Source organism: Panthera pardus, unplaced genomic scaffold, assembly GCF_024362965.1.
Source record: "Panthera pardus isolate Hobbes unplaced genomic scaffold, ASM2436296v1 HiC_scaffold_11, whole genome shotgun sequence".
Lineage (NCBI taxonomy): Eukaryota > Metazoa > Chordata > Mammalia > Carnivora > Felidae > Panthera > Panthera pardus.
Window position 1 is genome coordinate 14617180 of NW_026526666.1, and position 24052 is coordinate 14641231.

Sequence of the window (24052 nt, forward strand, 5' to 3'; positions counted from 1 at the left end):
TAGAACAAAGCCCTTATACTCTGTTGTATCGTGTTTGCCATTACATGAGGGTCATGTAATGACCCTCGATATACGAGGGTCAAACTCTCCTCTCCCGACCTACTTTTAAAAATGTGTTTGTTGAATGGAGTTATCTCATCTTTCTTGCATAAATGAGATATAATGCATTATATACCATTTCCATCTTTTTATTATTGAAGTATAGTTGACATACAACATTATATTAGTTTTAGGCACACAACACAGTGACTTGACAATTCTAAACATCACACAATGCTCACAATGGTAAGTGTCATCACCATCTGTCACCATACAGCACTATTATAATATTAGTAACTATATTCCCTTATGCTGTACTTTTCATGTCTGTGACTTATTTTATAATTGGAAGTTTGTACTTCTTAACCACTGATTTCTGCCATCCCTTCATACCCCTCCCTTTGGCAAGCAGGAGTTTGTTCTCTGTACTTATGAGTCTGTTTCTGGGTTTTGATCATTTGTTTTGTGTTTTAGATTCCACCTATAAATGAAATCATATGGTATTTGTCTTTCTCTGACATTTCACTTAGCATAACAATACCCTTTAGGTCCACCCGCGTTGTTCTGAATAGCAAGATTTCATTCTTTTTTATACCATTTCCATCCTTGAGGTGGTAAATTTAGGTTCTCTGCTCCTCCCCTTTCAATGGACAGCTGCGTCTTTTGGTGCAGTACCAGCCGCGTCCCTGAGACACGATGGTGAAGGTCAGAGGAAACAGATTTAGCCATACTGGGCACCTGGATATCAGGGCTGCCTTTAACTCCAGCAAAGTGGATATTGTCACCATCAATGACCCCTTCACTGACCTCAATTACATGATCTACATGTTCCATTATGAGTCCACCCATGGCACATTCAATGGCACAGTCAAATCTGAGAACAGGAAACTTTTCATCAACGGAAAGCCCATCTCCATCTTCCAGGAGTGAGATCCCACCACCAACAAATGGGTTGATGCTGGTGGTAGGTATGTTGTGGAGTCTTCTGGGGTCTTAATCACCATGGAGAAGGCTGGGGCTCACTTGAAGGGTGGGGCCAAAAGGGTCATCATCTCTGCCCCTTCTGCAGATGCCCATATGTTTGTGATGGGCATGAACCGTGAGAAGTATGACAACTCCCTCAGGATTGTCAGCAGTGAGTCCTGGACCACTAACTGCTTGGCCTCTCTGGCTAAGGTCATCCTTGACAACTTTGGCATCACGGATGGCCACTCATGATTCTGTGCCATCACTGCCACCCAGAAGACCATGGACAGTCCCCCTTAAAAGCTGTGGTGTGGTGGCCAGAAGGCTGCCCATAACATCATCTGTTCTTCTACTGGCACTGCCAAAGCTGTAGGAAAGGTCACCTCTGAACTGAATGGGAAGCTCACTTGCATGGCCTTCTGTATCCCCACTCCTAACATGTCAGCTGTGGATCTGACCTGCCATCTGGAGAAAGCTACCAAATATGATGAATCAAGGAGGTGGTGAAGCAGGCATCAGAGGGCCCCCTCAAAGGCATCTTGGGCTACACTGAGGACCAGGTTGTCTCCTGTGACTTTAACAGTGACACCCCACTCTTCCACCTTTAATGCTGGGGCTGGCATTGCTCTCAATGACCAGTCTTTCAAGCTCATTTCCTGGTATGGCAAATGAATTTGGCTACAGCAACTGGGTGGTGGACCTTATGGCCTTCAAGGAGTTAAGAGCCCCCTGAACCAGCAGATGGTTAGATGGTTAAGCATCTGACTTTGGCTCAGGTCAGGATCTCACAGTTTGTGAGACTGAGCCTCGCGTTGGGCTCTGTGCTGACAGCTCAGAGCCTTGGAGCCTGCTTCGGATTCTGTGTCTTCCTCTCTCTCTGCCCCTCCATTGCTCATGCTCTGTCTCTCAAAAAATGAATAAATTAAAAAAAAAATTTTTTTTAAAGTATACCATATTCAGCACCCCCGCAAAAGTGGTGAATTTAAATAATATGAGAAGCAATCTATGGTAAACTCTATTATCATGAATATTTGCTGCCCTTCCCCTTTCCTGTCCCATTGATGTCAGGCATGGCCATTCCCCTAAATCTACCCCTATTATGAATTATCAAATTATTCTTCTTTCTTAGGTTATTGTGATATCCCTTAATAGCACCTTGCACTAAATAAAACTTTACCTAGATGATCCCTGTCTCTTCTAGCTAATTCTTTGCTCCCCTCTACAGCCAAACTCCTCAAGACTTCTCAATTTGCTGTATCCCACTTAAATTCAGTCTATTTCAAATATGTTTTTGTCCTCATCTTCCTTCTGCAATTGCTCTTAATGTTATCAATGATACTCATTTTTGTAAAAGCCAAAGTCTCTGTCTTCATCTTACTTAACCCCTCAACAGCATCTGACAAGATGGGCCTCTCCACTTCCTTTCCTACGTCATTTTTTTCTCTAACCTTCTGCGGTGTTGCAATGGCCTGGTTTTACTCCTACCTCAATGGCTCCTTCTTCTCACTCTCCTTTGCTGGACCTACTCCTGTTTTAACCTCTGTAGAAAAAATGCTAGTTGTACTCCAATTATCCATTTCCCTGCTCTCCAAAGTAATAGAAACCTGCATTTTTAGATGGGTGTCTGGTTACCCAAAATAAAGTAATGACAACATTTTCTACCTTCCTTTTGTGCTGTGGCAGTATGATTAAGATCTGGCCAAAAGGATGTAATATGTGATATATAGGAATTCTTTCTCCTCTTCTGCTAACAGTAATTTATACTTCCTCTGAGTGTTAGACTGATCTAGGATTTGGTTCAGGGTCTCTTGTCTTCTGTCTATATTATCCCCCTGGGTGAGCCCATTCAGGTCTGTTGCTTTAAATAAAAACTGTATGCTGGTAGCTCTCATGTCTCTGTCTTTATTCTGACTTCTCCTGAGTACCAGATCAGTATCTTCAATTTTTTATTTTTTAAAGTTTATTTATTTTGAGAGAGCAAGTAAGCATGCATGAACTAGGAAGGGGCAGAGAGGGAGGGGTGGAGAGAATACCAAGCAGGTTCCATGCTGTCAGCACAGAGCCTGATGCAGGGCTCAATCCCATGAATGATGAAATCATGACCTGAGCTGAAATCAAGAGTTGGACACTCAACCGACTGAGCCACCTAGGTACCCAGACCAGTATCTTTAAATGAGTACTGGACATCCTTGCTTGGAATCTCATAGACACCTCCAATTTAACACGGCCAAAACAGGCCTGCTGATCTCTGCTTATTGGTCCCCCAAATTATTTCACTGTGAGCCTTTACCATTTTAATAAATAGCACAATTACCTATCTATATGCTCAGGCAAAGGTCTAAGTTATCCTCAATTCTTTCCCCCTCATTTACCACATCCAATCCATTAGTGGAGGGGTCTACCTTGCAGAATCCATCCTGAATCATACCATCTCTGTATGGTATGCCATACCAATAATGCCATACCAATGCAAGCATTGCTCACCTGAACCATCCCCACTACCTGTGTGGTCTATCTGCAATGCATCCTCCACACAACAGAAAAGTCATCTTAGAAGATCATATATCTCTCCTTACTAAAATCCTCAAATGGATTCCAGTTATAATTAGAATAAAATCCAAACTCATTACCTAATCTACTGCCTCCAACCTCACTGACAAGAGCTTTCCCTCTCCGTGTTACCATCTTCCAGCCTGGCTGGTCTTCTGACATTTAAACATGCCCAGATTTGTTGTTTATCCTAAATGGGGTTCACAGTACTTTTGAATCTGTGGCCTGATATTTTTCATCAGTTTTAGAAGATTCTCCACCACAACTTCTTTCCTCTCTTTCTAGGGCTCCAATTATATATATATTAGACATTTATACTATTTCCCATGTCTCATATTCTTTTCTGTATTTTCTACTCTTTTTTTGCTCTGTGATTTTGTCTATATATCTTCTTTTGTCTTATTTTCCAGTTTTACCAAACCTCTTTTCACTTCTGATAAACCTGCTGTTAAATCCATCTGTTGAGATTTATTTTCATCTATTTAGCTTTAAATTTTAGTTATTTTTCAGTTCTAGAATTCAATTTGCTTCTTTATGGTTTCTAGTTCTCTAATAAAATTCCCCATATCATTCACTTATCATAGTTACTGTAAAAGTTTGTCTCTGATCCTCCCAAGACCTGTATCTTCCATGGATCTGTTTATTTAAATTTTAATCTGTTTTTATTATCTATTTTCCTTTTGATTTTGGTCATGCAATCACATCTCTTGGTATGCTTGATAAGTTTTGTGCATGATCACTTGAAGAAGTAATGTGAGGTTTGGAGTAATGTTATTTTCCTTCAGAGAAGATACACATTTGCTTCTGGCAAGTTCTTATAAGGCAGATCACCTTCATCCAAACAGGGATAAAGATGATTAGAAGCTGAGTTTCATTCTTTTTACAGGCTGATCTATATCCACTACACAGCTTCTAGGTTGAAACTCATAGAGAATCCCAATGAAAAGCTCAGGGTATTTACCAAGGCCCTTCATGATGATGGGTCCTGGACTCCAGTTTTTGTGCCTTTAGTCCTGTAAAATTGCTGTGATCTCAGCTAGCTTCTTAGCCTCTAGATCGCTGCTTTCAGCTCAGCTTATTAACCACTGCTTACAACTTAAATTCTCTGAGGGAAAAAGCAATGCCAAATGTCAGGCTCATCTCTTTATACTTCCCTTGTCTATGATTCTAAGCTTCTTAAGGCATTACTGCCATGGCAGCTTCTGATACCTTCAAGAAGCTGTTTTTTACATTCTGCCTCGTTTTTCTGGTTGTTCTCAGAGGGACAGGAGGTCTTTAATAAGCTGGTCCATTAATTTCAGAACCATAAGTCTCCAGCCTTATTATAATCTTAGGGCCTGTTACAGATCGCATTGTGCGTTTCTCCCCCAAACCCCTAAAATATTTTGAAGTTCTAACCCTCAATACCTTGGAATGTGATATTATTTGGAAATACACAGTATTCTGTGTAATCTGGTTAGAATGAGGTCCTAATCCAATAAGACTGGTGCCCTTATAAAAAAAAAAAAAAAAGAGATTTGAATGTAGATATAGGTACAGAGGAAAGATGATGTGGAGACACAAAGGGAGAAAGCAGCCACGTAACTGGAGTGATGCATCTACAAGCCAAGGAATGCCTGAGGCTACCAAAAGGTAGGAGAAAGACATGGAACAGTTTCTTTTCTGGAAGCTTGAGAGCAAGGCCCTACTGATTTTCACTTCTGACCTCCAGAACTATGAGACGGTACATCTGTGTTGTTTTAAGGTACCCAATTTGTGGTATTTTGATATAGCAGCTCTAGGAAACTAACACAGGGCCTCTTTACTTGAAGGTATGGGATGGTTACTTTCATGTGCCAACTTGCTGGGTCATGGGGTGCCCAGATATATGGTTAAACACTATTTCTGGCTATGTCTATGAGTGTTTCTGGATGAGATTAACATTTTAATCAGCCAACTGAAGAAAGCAATCTGCTTTCCTTAGTGTGGGTGGGCACCATCCAATCTGTTGAGGGCTTGAATAGAAGAAAGAGGAAGAGGAAGGTTATAGTCTTTCTCTCTCTCTCTACCTGTCTGAATTGGGACACTGGTCTTCTCCTGCCCTCAGACTAGGACTTAACACCATTAGCACTCCTGGTTCTCAGGCTTTGACTTGAACTCACACCACTGGTTCCATGGTTCTGAGGGCTTTGGACTCAGACTGGAACCATGCCACCAACATTCTAGGGTCTCCAGCTTGCAGATGGCATATTGTGGGAGTTCTCAGCCTCCATAACTGTGTAAGCCAATTCCTTATAATAAATCTTTATCTATATACCTATATCTTGACTCTATTGATTCTGTTTCTCTGGAGAACCTTGACTAATACAAGGCTCTACTCCTCTATTTTTTAAAAAACATGTTTATTTATTTTGAGAGAGAGAGAGAGAGAGAGAGAGCATGAGCAAGGGATGGGCAGAGAGAGAGAGAGAGAGAGAGAGAGAGAGAGAGAATCCAAAGCAGACTCCATGCTGTCAGCACAGAGCCCAACGCTGGGTTTGATCCCATGAACCATGGGCTCGTGACCTGAGCTGAAATTAAGAGTTGGATGCTTAACTGACTGAGCTACCCAGCGCCCCCCAGGTCCTACTCCTTTAGACTGGTCTTTCCCTAAATCTTTACAAAGGTGCCTCCTCTTCAAATGTTACCTTTCAGAAAAGTCTGCTGACCCTTCGCCTAATTTTCTAAAATGATCTTCTCTGAGTTATTCTCTATTATCTTATTGTATTTTTTTTTAAATGTTTTTTTTAATGTTTATTTATTTTTGAGACAGAGAGAGACAGAGCATGAACGGGGGAGGGTCAGAGAGAGGGAGACACAGAATCCGAAACAGGCTCCAGGCTCTGAGCTGTCAGCACAGAGCCTGACGCGGGGCTCAAACTCACGGACCGTGAGATCATGACCTGAGCCGAAGTCGGCCGCCTAACCGACTGAGCCACCCAGGCGCCCCTCTTATTGTATTTTATATACAACACTTATCACCATCTCAAACAATCTTATTTGGTTACATGTTTACTCTGTCTTTCCTACCACTCTTCCCCCCAGCTCCAACCAGAAAATAGAGTCCTTGAGGGCAGGAACTCATTCCAGTTCACTACGGTCCTTTAAGTGCCTAGAATAGTACCTGACACTTTGTAGGAACTCACATATTTGTTGACAGGTGATGGATGGCTTCCCTGTGTCCTAGGCAGCAGAGAGCATTATCAACCTTTTGGGTTGTTGTTAAATTTATAGGTAAAAAAGGATGCTTTATTTGTAGCTTTACTATATGAGTGAGATTAATTTTTTATATGTTTGAAAGCTATTTATATTTTCCTTTTTTGTGAAATATATTTTCCTCCTCTTGCCTGTTTTTCTAAAGGATTATTGATCTTTTATTTTTGATTTATTTGAAGGAACTCTTTCCATACCAAGGAAATTAGTCCTCTGACATGGTTTGGACGTTTTCCCCTAATTTATGACTTTGCTTAAGGTATTTTTAAAATGTTTACTTATTTGAGAGAGAGAGAGGGAAAGAGAGCACATGAGCAGGGGAGGGGCAGAGAGAGAGGGAGAGACAGAATCCCAGGCAGGCCTTGTATTGCCAGCATGGAGCCTGGCTAGGGGCTTGATCCCACGAACTGTGAGATCATGACCTGAGCCAAAACTAAAAGTTGGACACTTAACTGACTGAACCATCCAGGCGCCCCCTACTTAAGTATGTATGTATGTATGTATGTATGTATTTTTTTTAATGTTTATTTATTTTTGAAGGAGAGAGACAGAGTGTGAGTGGGGGTGGGTCAGAGAGAGAAGGAGACACAGAATATTTTTAAAAAAATTTTTTAATGTTTATTTATTTCTGAGACAGAGAGAGGCACAGCATGAGTGGGAGAAGGGCAGAGAGAGAGAGGGAGACACAGAATCAGAAGCAGGCTCCAGGCTCTGAGCTGTCAGCACAGAGCTCGATGCGGGGCTCGAACTCACAAACCGTGAGATCATGACCTGAGCCACAGTAGCTCAACCGACTGAGCCACCCAGGCGCCCCAGGAGACACAGAATCGGAAGCAGGCTCCAGGCTCTGAGCTGTCAGCACAGAGCCCAACATGGGGCTCTAACCCACAAACAGCAGGATCATGACCTGAGCCAAAGTCGGATACTCAACTGACTGAGCCACCCAGACGCCCCTAAGTTTTTTTTTTTCCCCCCTTAAGGTATTTTTTGCAATGCAGAAAATGTTCATATAGATGAGTTTACTAATTTTTCTTTATGGGTTCTTACTTTAATTCTCATGTGGCTTCTTCTCTTTTTTTCACTGGATGAAAGACAACGAGACTGGAGTGATTCCCTTGGATCTAAAAATGGGCACCATGTGGTGAAGATGGCAGAGCTACTCTAGTAGTCCTGGACCCCTTGGCTATTACCCAAGACAGACATACATTTCTATCTTGTCTAAGTTATTGTGTAGTTGGCTTTCTGCTTCAGCAGCTTAACATACGTACCGTGATACACTAAACATCATTAAAAAAATATTTGAGAGCGAGTGCATGCCAGTGGAAGAGGGGCAGAGAAAGAAGAAGAGACAGAACCCCAAGCAGGCTTCATGCTCAGCGCAGAGCCCAACACCCTGCTTGAACCCACGAGTGGTGAGATCATGACCTGAGCTGAAATCAAGAGTCAGACACTTAACTGACTGAGCCACTCAGGCACCCCTACACCAAACCATCATAGTCTGAGGAACTGATTTCAGATGAACAAGTTTTACCTCAAATTACCAAAAAAAAAAAAAAAAAAAAAAAAGTGTTTTGGTAATAGACACTGTTTTTAATTAGCAGTTATGCTTTACTCTAAACTGGTTATATGTTTTCTTTTTATTAAAATTGAAAGATTAACTGGTCACCTTTCAAAAATCATGACTAGAACCCATTTAGTAAAGGTTTCAATATAAGAGCCACAGCAATAATTAAAGTAGAAAGAGAAGATGGTAGGATGCTTAATTACATCTTGGTTAACCCCTGTAACTTCTAGACAAAGAAATTATACCCTTAATTTGGATGAGGAAACTGATTTTTACTAAGTCAGGAAAACTGCCTAAGGTCTCACAGTGAGTAAGTGGCATATCTGGGATTCAAACCCAGATCACTATGATGACACACATCCTGTCACTGAACTATACTTCCTTTAGGGAAGCCTCTGTGCAATTATTGTGCTCCAAGTCAGACTGTTTAGAGATCTGTTTTCAGTAAAGGCTTAAAATCTACAAATGTATACATGTATTTTTGTTCTATCATAAATGAGTAGATTAAGCAATATAAGAATTTAAAACATAGCCACACAAAACATAGTGCTATCAGTTCATTCAAAAAGCAGAATAAGGTTAAAAGTACAACTTTTTATTTGATAAAGGAGAACACAAGACTGGGGTGGAAAAGAACAAGGCAAGGGACTCTTGCTTTTCATTCCAAGGCCTTCTCTAATTTTTGAACATGTATATGTATTATTTTGGTAATTTAAACAATTTATATAAAGTGGAACATAAAGGTTATTATTATTTTTTAATGTTTACTTATTTTTGAAAAAGAGAGAGAGAGCGCTCGCGCGCAAACAGGGGAGGGGCAGAGAAAAAGAGGAAGACACAGAATCTGAAGCAGGTTCCAGGCTCTGAGCTGTCAGCACAGAGCCTGACGCAGGGCTCAAACTCACAGACTGTGAGGTCATGACCTGAGCCGAAGTCGGACACTTAACTGACTGAGCCACCCAGGTGCCCCATAAAGGTTAGGTTTTAAAGCCAGCAGTTTAATTCACCCGTAGTGGTGACAAATGGATTCCCTCTTTTCACCCCAAAAAAGTAGGATCACATGTTTTTATATATATTAGGTTGAACCATCTGAGATTATCATCTTTGTAGATTATTTGTAACATGTCTCAACCTAATATGTGGAAAGGAAATGATGTAAAAAATAAAACATGGCCTTGGAATTAGAAAGATGTGTGTTTGAGTCCTCAGTTTGCCATTTACTAGCTGTGTGAATTTGGGCAATTGACAGCCTTTCTGAGCCTCAGTTTTGCTGAAAGTGGAAAAAAATGACACCCATTTTCAGGGTTATTCTTAGACATAATATATGTAAAGTCCCTAAAAACAATGCCTAACAAAGAGAAATTCAATGAATGGGAATATAAATATATATATATAGCCACCCCCTGCAAATATTCAAATAGGGTTAACACTTAAATGTATAATGATGGTGAGATAAGGTTCCTGTATAATAATTTATAACTTCAGATTTTAAAAATCGTATTTGTCACACTAATTTAAATTACTGCTGCAAGTGTGAAGTGAAATTACATAGAGCAGTTCCAACAATAAAGTAGAGCTGAATAAAGTAGAGCTGACTATGGAACTAATTATGGTTTCTGAAAGGGGAGACGTAATAGGCTATTTTTATACCTTCCTCACAGATACTCTGTAGATACAAGGATCCAGGATGCCTGTGGTGGCACTTGCACTCATTTTGCACATAAATGAGAACTTCTTTCTCCAGTGAACACAGTTTGCCTGCACCACTTCCCTGAGGGAACAAAAAAAAAAAAAAAACACACAAGAAATTACTATTGATGACAGATTAAAAAAAGCGCACACACTCTTTCACTCAGGTCTGTAATGCAGAAGTGGTAAAGTAAAACACCGTATTTGGAAACATGAAGAAAACAAATCTTAACAATGTGATCTGAAAATCTCTAGTTTTAATTATCCACAGAAGCTTAAAAGTGAAATTACTTATCAATTTAATCAATATAAATTGAAACTTCACTACTCATTCATTCAGCACATAATACATGCCTATTTTAGGTGTGCTGGCCATGTGCTAGGTGTTTGAAATATGAAGATGAGAATGACCACATTCCTAACCTTGGAGGGCTTATAGTTGACAGTATGAGAGACAGAAATATAAACAAATAGTTATTCTGAAATAAACTGCTGTTACAGTTTTACTCCTGTAAAGGAATATGTTGTGCTTCAAGGAACTTGGTTGTTCCTGTCACTGAGATCATTAACATATCAGGAATCAGAGGCAATATTAAAAAAAAAAAATCCCTGTATTTAACTTAAAAAAAAATTACATAAAAACTTTTACAGATTTCAAGTTGAGGGCATGTATTAACCTCTGTTCCCTCTCCAAAACATTCTATGTTAATTTTTAAGGCATCATTTAGCAAGGACAAAGAGAATCAGAAAGGAGACAAAAATAAACGACCAGGGATGAGGAAGTGATAGTGATTTAGCAAATCCAAGAAAGCTGAACATTAAGCTAGTTAATAGTGAAGCCAAGAGCAGGTATCTTAGGCTTGTGATGAAGTAGAATGAAGGAGAGACAAATGGCAGAAGAACTGACTGAAAGGTGTTTTAGAAAGAGACCCTCAGATCTTCCTGACTCCTACAGAAGACAGATTTATTTTCCTGATGAGGTAAAACAGGGGGATCTCTGTACTACCTGACTTGAGGGCAGGTATTGAAAATGGCACCACAACATGATCATATTGAGTGGGGGGTTGGTGGGGGGGTACACAAGATGAAAGATAACTTACTGAATGCTGAGACTTCCAACCTTTGTCCCCTAACCTGGCTCCTCAGAATATATTCTTTAACGTTTTATTTATTTTTGAGACAGAGAGAGACAGAGCATGAACGGGGGAGGGTCAGAGAGAGGGAGACACAGTATCTGAAACAGGCTCCGGGCTCTGAGCTGTCAGCACAGGGGCACGATGCGGGGCTCGAACTCACGGACTGCGAGATCGTGACCTGAGCCGAAGTCGGCGCTCAACCGACTGAGCCACCCAGGCACCCCTAGAATATATTCTTTAATAAGATATAGGAAGAACAATCTCTGGGGAATTACAACCAGCCCCAAAGAAAAGCTCTAATGAGATGTATGTTGATGGTGACAAAATTGCTCTGTCTGCTCAATCTACAGTAAATACCTGAGTCAATGAACACTCTCCACATATACAAAGCTGCTGAGCAACTTTTGCTGCCTCATAGTTAAATATGAGCAAGCACTTGAGGAAAGACTCTTAATATGAACAAACTGAGACCAAAATGAATAGCAAAAAGGCAACCAAATCTATACTGGAAGAAGAAAAAAAAGTCTCAGAGAGACAGAAACTGCATCTACCATAAAAGAATAGGATGCTATAAAGCAGGGTATATAGAGAGCTAAAAAGTACTCATGGAAATCAAAACTATTGTGCTTAATATTCTATTTGTCATTCCATATCCACTCTACTCTTCTCTGTGGCCCAGGATCCTGGTCTTTAGGGACTACATCAACCAGGCTCACTTGCACTCTGTCACTGAATGTAGTAAAGGGACAAACACCAGGATAGAGGGTAGGAGACAGAAGGTGGCATGTTTATTCCACTGGCTCTTTCCCTGTCAGACCATGTGGGAAATGGGTAAATGATTAGGGATTGCAGTTTTCTACAGTATGTCCACAGAAGTTAGACTCTAAACTATATGCATTTATAACTTTGTTAAAATAAAAACCAAATCAACAAATTAAGAAACACTGTCAATCGAGTGCCTGGGTGGTTCAGTTGTTTAAGTGTCTGACTCTTGATTTTGTCTCTGGCCATGATCTCACAGTTCATGAGTTGGAGCCCCACATCAGACTTCACGTTGACAGTATGGAGCCTGCTTGGGATTCTCTCTCTCCATCTCTCTCTGCCTCTCTCTCTGTCCCTCCCCCACTTGTGCACAAGTGCACTCTCTCTCTCAAAATAAATAAACTTAAAAAAACCCACAGTGTCAAGTACTGGAAAATCTGAAAATGAGAACAAGAGTATGTAACACTGCAAGCTATTTTTCCCCTAACTGCCTAAAAAAACCAAAACTGAAGGTATCTTAAAGTGTTATTCAGACAGTTATTCTAGAAATTATGTCATATGTACAAAAAGTCCATTAATACTAACTGCAAAACTCTAAAACTTTGTTTATGTTCTACTTTTCATTTGTTTATGAAATAATAATAATTCCTCAACAATACTAATTACAGAAACACATCTTTAGATCTTTATCTAGTTTAAAACACCTTATAAGGCAGCAGACTTTACATACCAAATAGTATATGCTATCAGTTACACAAATGGGCAGTTTTAGCCTGAGTAATAAAAATAAAGGAAGTCAGGGCACCTGGGTGGCTCAGTTAAGTGTCTGACTCTTGGTGTTGGCTCAGGTCATGATCTCATGGTTTGTGAGTTCGATCCCCACATTGGACTCTGTGCTGGCAGTATGGAGTCTGCTTGAGAGGGAGTCTCTCTCCCTCTCTTTCTGCCTCCTACACACACTTGCTCACTCTCTCTCTCAAAATAAATAAATAAATAATAAATAAAAGAAGTCAAGTGAACTCTGTGTTTGTCTTAAAAAACAAACAAGCAGGAAGGGAGTATTTACAAGAAATACAGATCTAGTTTATCTAGAGATTAGAGGAAGGCCACATGAAGTCTTGTGGGTCTGGGGAGAGATTAAAAAACAGCAGAGCATCATAAATTTGGGCAGATAACTGAAGTTATGGTGTAGAACAGAGATGGAGAATATGTTTTCATAAAATATGTGACATTGAATCTTAAAGGAAAAAATACACCTCCATAACCCTCTGTTCCCACCTACTTACTACCACTCTTTCCCTTCAGATCCAAGCTCCTTGAAGATCATACTAATGACGATGATGACAACAATGACAACATTTATGAGTGCTTGTTACACACCAGGCATTGTTGCAAATACCTCACATATATTAAGTCATTTAATCCTCAAAACAACTTATGAGGAAGGTACCATAAGGTCCATTTTACAGATAAAAGAATGAGGATAAGGGGTAATTAAATGATTGTCCAAGGTCACTCAGCTAAAAAGGGTTGGAACTAGAATTTGAAGAACTGCCTATAGTGTAGACATTTTCCATTTCGTCATTTCTCAGTTACTTTTCAATCTCCCTTAAGAAGGCCTCTATCCTCCAGAACTCTACTGAAACCACTTACTAGTGAGCGGCTAGTTGCTAAATCTAATTGGCTCTTGTTTTTAGCATAGTAGTTGACTCCTCTTATACATTCTTGAAATACTCTAGTCCCTTTCTATTTCTGTGATTATTTCTTTTCACTTTCTACTTCTGCCTCCTTAAAATATTGATGTTCACTAAGGTTCTACATTCTTAGCTTTCTTTTCTTTTCACTCTTACGGCCTTAGTTACTATGTGTATACTAAGAACATACAAACCTAAAGTCTTTGCCTTTGGTCCTTGGATTCATATATCTACCTACTCACTGGCAATTTCCACCTAGTACTTCTAGTCTCTAGGTAAAGCTTTAGGCCTTTGACCTTTGTCCAACAGGATGGTTGTCCATCAGTGTGACTAGTTAAACTAGTAAAATGGTTTGCCCAGGTGCATATGTGACAGGGACTGCCAGTTGCTTATTCAATATGCAGTCTCTTCTCTTCCTTAAAAACAGAAACATGATTTTATTTAGAATGGCAATGTGTCCATTTAAAAGACTGCACCTTCCCATTTCTCTTACAGCTAGAGATGTGCTTATTAGAAACCAATAAGATATAACTGAAGGTTATCTGATATGACTTCTGTAAAGGCACAGGAAAGGTAATTGCTTTGTGTCTTTTTACGCCTCTTTCCTTCCTCTGCCTGGAAAATGTCATGATGATGGTAAGAATGTCAATAGCCATATTGGGCCACAAGGCTACCTGAAGGAAAAGCCATGTGACAGTGGTACACAGAGACAAAGGAAAATGGGTCCAAATAATCATGTGCCCTGGATGGTCTCCCTTCAAAGTTCTTAAGTTTTATTATTTAAAGTGCTTACTTTGGACTTTGTTATATACAGCTAACTAAATCCTAATAGAGCCTACGACCAATCATGTCCAAATAACAGAATCTGCAGAGTTCAAATGTTACACATTGTGGTAGGTGCTCAGGAATCCCAGAGTCCTGTTCTCTTCATTTAATGTTTACTTATTTATTTAGGGAGAACAAGTAGGAGAGGGGCAGAGAGAGAAGGAGGGAGAGAGAATCCCAAGCAGGATCCAGCTATCAACACAGAGCTTGAGGTGGGCTTGATTCCATGAACTGTAATCAGAGATCAAGAGCTAGACACTTAACTGACTGAGCCACCCAGACACCCTTGCCCCTCATTTAAAATTATTCTGGGGGCACCTAGGTGGCTCAGTCGGTTAAGCATCTGACTCTTGCTTTTGGCTCAGGTCATGATCTTGTGGCTTTGTGGGTTTGAGCCCCACACCAGGCTCTGCATTGGCAGCACAGAGCCTGCTTGAGATTTTTTCTCTTTCCCTCTCTCCCTGCCCCTCCTGCACTTGCACTGTTTGTCTCTCTCAAAGTAAACTTAAAAAAAAAAAAAACTCTTAAAAAAATAAAATTATTCTGTAGAGTGAGACAGTGGAAAATGAGGTACCCAGACTATATCCTCTCAAAAACAATAGAAACTAATATAATTGGTTTCATTTCTCCAAAGGAAACTAATTAATAAAGCTCCAGTAACCAAATCTGAAGAAATGGAGACCCAAAGACTGCTTGACAAAGAATTCAAAATAATCATCTTAAAGCAGTTCAATGAGCTGCAAGACAACACTGACAGACAATGAAAACAAAATCAGGAAAGTAATACATGAACAAAAGGAGAAGTTCAATGAAGAGAAACTATAAAAAAGAAAAAGTCTGGAGCTGACGCACGTAAGGTCTGAACTGAAAAATTCAACAGTGAGCTTCAATAGTATATTTGATCAAGCAAAAGAAAGAATCAGTAAGCTTGAAAACAGGTCCGTTGAAAGTACCTATTTGGAGGAACAAAAAGAAAAGAACAAGAAAGTGAAGAGAACCTCTGAGACTTACAGGAAAGCATCAAAAGAACCAACATATGCATTACGGGAGTTCTAGAAGGAGAAGAGAAAGACAAAGGGGCAGAAAACTTATTTAAAGAAATAATGAGGGCGCCTGGGTGGCTCAGTCGGTTGGGCATCCAACTTCAGCTCAGGTCATGCTCTCACAGTCTGTGAGTTCAAGCCCTGCGTCGGGCTCTGTGCTGACAGCTCAGAGCCTGAAGCCTGCTTTGGATTCTGTGTCTCTCTCTCTCTCTGCCCCTCCTCCACTCACACTCTGTCTCTCTCTCTCTCTCAAACATAAACATTAAAAAGAATTTTAAAAAATAAATAATGGCTGAAAATTCCCTAAATCTGGGTAAATAAATATCCAGATTCATGAAGCCTAAAAGACCTCAAATAGGTTGAACATGAAGAGTTCTACAGCAAGACACATGACAATTAAATTATCAAAAGTTAAAGACAGAGAGAATTTTGGAGGCAGCAAGAAAAAACCAACTTGTCATATACAAGGGAACCCTCATAAAACTAAGGAGGATTTCTCAGCAGAAACTTTGCAGGTCAGGAAAGAGTGAGATGATATAGTCAAAGGACTGAAATACAAAACTGCCGACCAAGAATACTATACCTGGAAAAACTGTCCTTTAAAATGAAAGAGAAATAAAGACCTTCTTATATAAAACTGAGTAAGTTTGTCACCATTAGACTTGCCTTACAACAAGCGCAAAACAGTTTTTCAAATTGAAATCAAATGACACTAAACAACAACAAGAAACTATATGGAAGTATAAATCTCACTGGTAAAGGTAAAGATCAACAAATTCAGAATAATATAATATTGTAATAATGGTGCATAAGTCACTTTTAACACTAGTATAAAAGTTAAATGATGAAAAATATTAAGAATAACTACAACCACAAAAATTTGTTAATAGATACATACGGTAAAAAAAAGTAAATTCTGACATCAATAACAAAATCTGTTGGGGGGACATAGAAGTGTCAAGTTTTGGTAGGCAATTGAACTTAAAGAACAGACTGTTATGAGAAGTTTTATGCAAGCCTCATGGTAACCACAAAGAAAAAAATCTACAGCAAATACAAAAAAGATAAAGAATCAAAGTATATCACTACCAAAAAATCAGCAAGTCATATAAGAAGACAGCAAGAGAGAAAAGAACCATAAAAACAGAAAACAATGAACCAAATGGCCATAGTAAGTCTTTACTTATTAATAATTACTTTAAATGTAAATGAACTAAACTCCCCAAAAGGTACAGAATGTCTGCATAGGTAATACAAAAACAAAACCCCAAACAAGACCCAACTGTATGCTGGCTATAAGAGACTCACTTTAGATTTAAGTATACACATGGACTGAAAGTGAAAAGGTAGAGAAAGATATCCTATGCAAATGGTAGCCAAAAGACAGCAGAGGTGGCTATATTTATATCAGACAAAATAGACTTTAAGTCAAAAACAAAGATGAGGTCATTATTTAATGATAACAGAGTCAATTCAGCAGGAAGATATAACAATTATAAATGTAAATGCACCCAACATCAAAGCACCTCAATATATAAAGTAAATATTGACAGATCTGAAGGGAGAAATAAACAATATAATAATAGTAGGAGATTTCAATACTCCACTCTATACGGGGACCTATAATAAATAGATCATCCAGACAGAAAATCAGTAAGGAAACAGCAGAACTGAACAACACCATAGACCAAATGGACCTTAAAGACATATACAGAACTTTTTACCCATCAGCAGAAGAATATATTTTTTTTTCCTCAAGTGTACATGGAACATTCTTTAGAGCAGATTACATGTTAGGTCACAAAATAAGTAAACAAATTTTAAGAAGATCTAAATCATTACAAATATCTTCTCCAGGGGCGCCTAGGTGGCTCAGTCAGTTAAGCATCCAACTTCAGCTCAGGACATGATGTTGCAGTCTGTGAGTTTGAACCCCACATCGAGCTCTGTGCTGACAGCTCAGAGCCTGGAGCCTGCTTCGGATTCGGATTCTGTGTCTCCCTCTCTCTCTGCCCCTCCCTCACTTGCACTCTGTCTCTCAAAAATAAATAACCATTAAAAAAAATATTTTCCAACCATAAGGAATGAAACTAGAAATCAGTAACAATAAGATGGGAAAATTCATTAATACATGAAAATTAAACATAGACACTTTTCCAAAGAAAACATGCAGATGGCTAACACACACATGAAAAGATGTTCAACATCACTCATCATCAGAGAAATACAAATCAAAACCACAATGAGATACTACCTCACACCTGTCAGAATGGCTAAAATTAAAATTCAGGAGACAATAGATGTTGGCAAGGATGAGAAAGGGGAACGCTTTTGCACTGTTGGTGAGAATGCACACTTGCGCAGTCACTCTGGAAAATAGTATGGAGGTTCTTCAAAAGATTAAAAATAGAATTACCCTACTACCCAGCAATTGCAATACTAGGTATTTATTCAAAGGATGCAAAAATGCTGACTCAAAGGGACACATGCACCCCAATGTTTACAGCAGTGCTAGCAACAATAGCCAAATTATGGAAAGAGCCCAAATGTCCATTGACAGATGAATTGATAAAGAAGATGTGGTATATATATACACAATGGAATACTACGTGGTGATCAAAAAGAATGAAATTTTGCCATGTATAACAATATGTGTGAAACTAGAGTGTGTTATGCTAAGTAAAATAAGTCAGTCAGAGAAAGACAAATATCATATTATTTCACTCATATGTGGAATTTAACAAACAAAACAGATGAAGGACACTTGGGTGGCTCAGTCAGTTAAGCGTCCAACTCTTGATTTCTGCTCAGGTCATGATCTCACAATCATGGAATCAAGCCCCACACTGGGTTCTGTGCTGGGTGTGGGGCTTGCTTGGGATTCTCTCTCTCTCTCTGCCCCTCCCCTAATCACACACACTCTCTCAAAATTAACAAACAAACAAAAACAAAACAAAACAAAACAGATGAACACATGGGGAAGGGAAGGAAAAATAAAAACAGAGACGGAGGCAAACCATAAAAGATTCTTTAAAAATTTTTTTTAATGTTTATTTATTTTTGAGACACACACACAACACATGAGCAGGGGAGAGGCAGAGAGAGAGAGGGAGACACAGAATGTGAGGCAGGTTCCAGGCTCTGAGTTGTTAGCACAGAGCCTGATGTGGGGCTTGAACTCATGAACTGTGAGATCAAGACCTGAGCTGAAGTCAGACACTTAACCAACTGAGCCACCCAGGTGCCCCAAACCATAAAATATTCTTAAATACAGAGAACAAATTGAGGGTTGCTGGAGAGAAGATGGGTGGGGGAATGGGCTAAATGGGTGACGGGCATTAAGGAGGGCACTTGTTGGGATGAGCACTGGGTGTTATATGTAAATGATGAATCACTGGGTTCTACTTGTGAAACCAATACTATACTATATGTTAACCAACTTGAATTTAAATAAATAAACTAAAAGAAAAAAAAAGTGGGAAAATTAATTCATACATGAAAACTAAACAATGACCCTGAGTCAAAGAGGAAATTGAAAGAGAATTTAAAAACAATCTCAAGACAAATGTAAACTAAAACACAACATACCATAACTTATGGATTGTAGCAATCCATGCAGTACTAATAGGGAGGTTTATAGCAATAAATACTTTAAGAAAGAAGAAAGATCTTAAACAACCTAACTTTACACCTCCAAACTAGAAAAAGAACAAGCTAAGCCCAAAGTTAGTAGAAAGGAGAAAATAATAAAGATAAATATAACATAAATCAAACATAAATCAAAGAACAGAAAAAAATCAACAAAAATAAGAGGTGACTTTTTGAAAAAAGTAAACAAAATCAAAGAACCCATAGCTAGACTAAGAAAAAAAAAGTCAAATAAAATCAGAAATGAAAAAGGAAACATTACAACAGATATTTCAGAAATAAAAAGAAACAAGGGACTATAATGAACAATTATATGCTAACAAGCTGGGTACCCTAGAACTCAATAAAGTCCTAAAAGCATACAATTTACTAAACCTGAATCAAGAAGAAACAGAAAACTTGAAGAGACCAATAATAAATAAGGAGACTGAATCATGAATCAAAAACTTTTGAACACAACAACAAAAAGACCAGGACCAGACAGCTTCTTGGGTGAATTCTACCAAACTTTCAAAGGAGAATTAATACAATCCTTCTTAAACTCTTCCAAAAAAATAGAAGAGAGATCACTTTGAAATTCATTTTGAAGCCAGCATCAATCTGATACCAAAGCCAAAGACACCACAAAAAGAGAAAGCTAAAGGCCAATATCCTTGATGAGTACAGATGCAAAAATTCCCAATAAAATACTAGCAAACTGAATTAACAACACATTACAAGGATCAATCTATGCAAATCACTGTGATAAACAACAGTAAAAGAGTGAAAGATGAAAAACCACATGATCATCTGAGTAGATGCAGAGAAACCATCACAAAATTCAACATCCACTCATGATAAAGACTTTCAACAAAATTAGTAGAGTAGGAACTTACCTCAATAAAGACCATATAAAGGGACGCCTGGGAGGTTCAGTCATTTAAGTGTCTGACTTTGGCTCAGGTCATGATCTCATGATTCCAGGGTTTGACCCCCAAGCTCAGAGCCTGGAGCCTGCTTCAGATCTGTGTCTTCCTCTTTCTCTGCCCTCCCCCACTCAGGCTCTGTCTCCCACTCTTTCTCTCTCTCAAAAATAAACATTAAGAAAAAAAAAAAAAAGACCATATATGAAAAGCCCACAGCTAACATCATAATCAATGAGGAAAAACTGAAAGCTCTTACTCTCAGATCTAGTAGGATACAAGGATGCCCTCTCTCACCACTTCTATTCAATATAGTACTGGAAATCCTAGCCAGAGCAACTAGGGAAGAAAAGAAATAAAAGGCATCCAAATCAGAAAGAAAGAAGTAACATCAGCTCTATTTGCAGATGACATGATGATGTATAGAGAATACCCTAAAGACTCAAGAAAAAAATTGTTAGAAGAAATAAACAGATTTAGTAAATTTGCAGGATACAAAATCTAAATAAGAAAAAAAAAATCTGTGGTGTTTCTATACACAAACAGCAAACTACCTGAAAAGGAAATTAAGGAAATAATCCTATTCACAATAGCAACAAAAAGAATAAAATATCCAGAAATAAATTTAACCAAAGTGGTAAAAGACTTGTACATTGAAAATTATAAAACACTGATGAAGAAAATTAATGAAGACACAAATAAATAGAAAGACATCCTGTGTTCCTAGATGAGAAGAATTAATATTGTTAAAAGGTCCATTCTACCCAAAGTGATTTACAGATTCAACGTATCCTATTCAAGGATCTCAATGGGATTCTTTACTGAAGTAGAAAAAAACAACCCTAAAATTCCTATGTAACCATAAAAGACCCCCAAATAGCCAAAGCAATCTTGAAGAAGAACAAGGCTGGAGGTATCAAACTTCCTGATTTCAAAATGTATTATAAAGCCACAGCAATCAACAGTATGGTATTATGAAAACAAAACAAAACAAAACAAAACTAGAAATATAGACCAGTGGAACAAAATAGACATCCCAGGAATAAATCCACCCACTAACACTCAACTGATCTTTGACAAGGGTGTCAAGGAAACACAATGGAAAAAGGCCAGTAATATTGGGAAAACTGGCTATTCACATTAGAAGAATGAAATTGGAACATTATCTCACACCGTATACAAAAATCAACTGAAAATGGATTCTTAGGTCTTTAACATAAGACACGAAATAGTAAAACTATCAGAATAAAAAGCAGAGAAAAAGCCTTAGAACTTTTTTTTAATGTTTATTTTTGACAGAGACAGAGCGCACGCGCGCACACACACCCATGGGGGAGGGGAAGAAAGAGGGAGATACAGAATCTGAAGCAGGCTCCAGGCTCCAAGCTGTCAGCAGATGCAGCTGCAGGGCTTGAACCCATGGAGCACGAGATCATGACCTGAGCCGAAGTCAGATGGCCAAATGAGCCACCTAAGCGCCCCAAGCCTTTTTCCTTTTTTTTTAATTAAAAAAATTTTTAAAAATGTTTAAAATTTTTTTTTAATGTTTATTTATTTTTGAGAGAGAGACAGAGACAGAGCACGAGTGGGGGAAGGGCAGAGAGAGAGACACACACACACACGGAATCCTAAGCAGGCTCCAAGCTGTCAGCACAGAGCTCGATGTGGGGCCCGAACTCATGAACTGTAAGATCATGACCTGAGCCGAAGCTGGCCGTTTAACCGACTGAGCCACCCAGGTGCCCCAAAAATGTTTATTTATTTTTGAGAGAGAGAGAGAGAGAGAGAGAGAGAGAGAGAGAGAGAGAGAGATTGAGAGACAGAGCACAAGAGGGGTAGGGGCATAGAGAGAAGGAGACAGAATCTGAAGCAGGCTCCAGGCTCTGAGCTGTCAGCACAGAAACTGAGGCTGGGCTCAAACCCACGAACCATGAGATCATGACCTGAGCCGAAGTTGGATGCTCAAAACTGACTGAACCACCCAGGTGCCCCCCAAGCTTTTTTTTTTTTTTTAAATGTTTATTTACTTTTGAGAGAGAGAGGGAGAGCGAGTGGGGAAGGGGCAGAGAGAGAGGGAGACAGAATCTGAAGCAGGCTGGGAGCTGTCAGTGCACACAGCCCAACATGGGGCTTGAACCCATGAACTGTGCCACCCAGGCACCCCGAGAAAAAGCATTTTGACATTGGTCTGGGCAATGAGTTTTGGGGTATGACACCAAAAGCACAGGCAACAAAAGCAAAAATAGACAAGTGTGATTGCATCAAGCTAAAAAGTTTCTGCAGAGCAAAGGAAATATCAATAGAATGAAAAGGAAACTTATGGAATGGAGAAAATATTTTCCAACCATGTATCTGATAAGAGGTTAATATCTAAAATATATCAGAAACTCCAACTCAGTGGCAAAAATAAACACCCACCCATACAACACAATTAATAAACGAGCAAAAGATGTGAAAAGACATTTCTTTTTTTAAAATGTTTATTTATTTTTGAGACAGAGAGACAGAGTATGAGCAGGGGAAGGGCAGAGAGAGAGGGAGACATAGAATCTAAAGCAGGCTAGGAGCCTTAAGGTTTTTTTTTTAATGTTTATTTATTTTTGACAGGGGTTGGGGGGGTGAGGGGGAGGGACAAAGAGAGAGGGAGACACAGAATCTGCAGCAGGCACCAGGCTCCAACCTGTCAGCACAGAGCCTGATGCGGGGCTTGAACTCATGAACTGCGGGATCACGACCTGAGCCGAAGCCAGATGCTTAACCAACTCAGCCACCCAGGCGCCCCCTGAATAGACATTTCTTAAGTGAAGATATGATATATGAGAAGGCGCTTGTAATCACTAATCATCAGGGAAATGCAAATCAAAACCACAATTAGATATCACCTCAGGTCTGTTAGAGTGGCTATTATCTAAAAGACAAAAAATAAGTGTTGGTGAGAATGTGGAGACAAAAGACTCCTCTTACATGGTTGATGGGAATATAAGTTGGTATAGCAATTATGAAAAATGGTATGGAGTTTCCTTAAAAATTAAATATAGAATTACCATCAGATCCAGCAATCCCACTTCTGGGTATATATATCCAAAGGAAATGAAATTGGCATCTTGAGATATCTGTGCTTCCATGTTCATTGCAGCACTGTTCACAATAGCTTACGCATGGAAACAACCTAAGTGTCTGTTGAGGTATGAATAAAGAAAATATCACGCGCACACACACACACACACCCCTACACACCCATACACAAATATTCAGCCATAAAAAAGAAGTAAATGTAGTCACACAGGGGAGGGTAGAGGACACGCTGCTAAATGAAATAAGTCAGACATAGACAAATACCACCTGACCTCACTTATATATGGAATCTAAAATAGTGGAACTCATAGGAACTCAGAATAGGATGGTGGTATCCAGGAGTTGGAAAGTGGGGAAATGGGGACGATGTTGGTCAAAGCGTACAAAATTCAGTTAGGCAAGATGAATAAGTTCTGGAGATCTAATGCACAGCATGGTGACCACAGTTAACAATGCTGTATTGCATACTTCAAATTTGCTGAAGTACATCTTAAATGTTCTCACCAGAAAAAAACAGGCAATTATGTGAGGTGATGGATATGCTAATTAGCTTGTTTGTGGTGGTCATTTTATAATGTATACATAAATCAAAACATCAAGTTGTACCTCTTAAGCATATGTAATTAATTTGTCAATTACACTTCAATAAAGATAAAAATTAAAATTATGGATGAAATGCTGTTATATTTTTACACATATTGTACATATTTTTCATTACCCATGTAGCCCTACCCAATGAAGCCACAAACAAGCTCAGATCCACAATCCACTTGCTGGGAATTAAGGCACTATCCAGACATGTGAATACTGTCTCCCAAGTAGTAGACTGATATATATGTTAGAACTCTGGAATAGGTTCTTATGTGAAAGTAAGAAAGTTTAGTGAGCTAAGAGATCAGGTTTGCACGAATGAGGGCTATGAAAAGTG

General features: G+C 39.0%; 1 protein-coding gene across 2 annotated transcripts in view; it reads right to left on the minus strand.

Annotated features, from left to right (window-relative positions):
- The window catches only part of EEIG2 (EEIG family member 2), a 100387-nt gene that overhangs the window by 41298 nt on the left and 35037 nt on the right, over positions 1-24052 (minus strand). For both annotated transcript variants that reach the window (XR_008418291.1, XM_019457693.2), the window contains exon 2: positions 10001-10121. Coding sequence is in view for 1 of the 2 variants with exons in the window: in XM_019457693.2 (XP_019313238.2) it covers positions 10001-10121 (121 nt within the window). In the remaining variant the exon portion in view is untranslated. The remainder of the gene's footprint in view (positions 1-10000; positions 10122-24052) is intronic.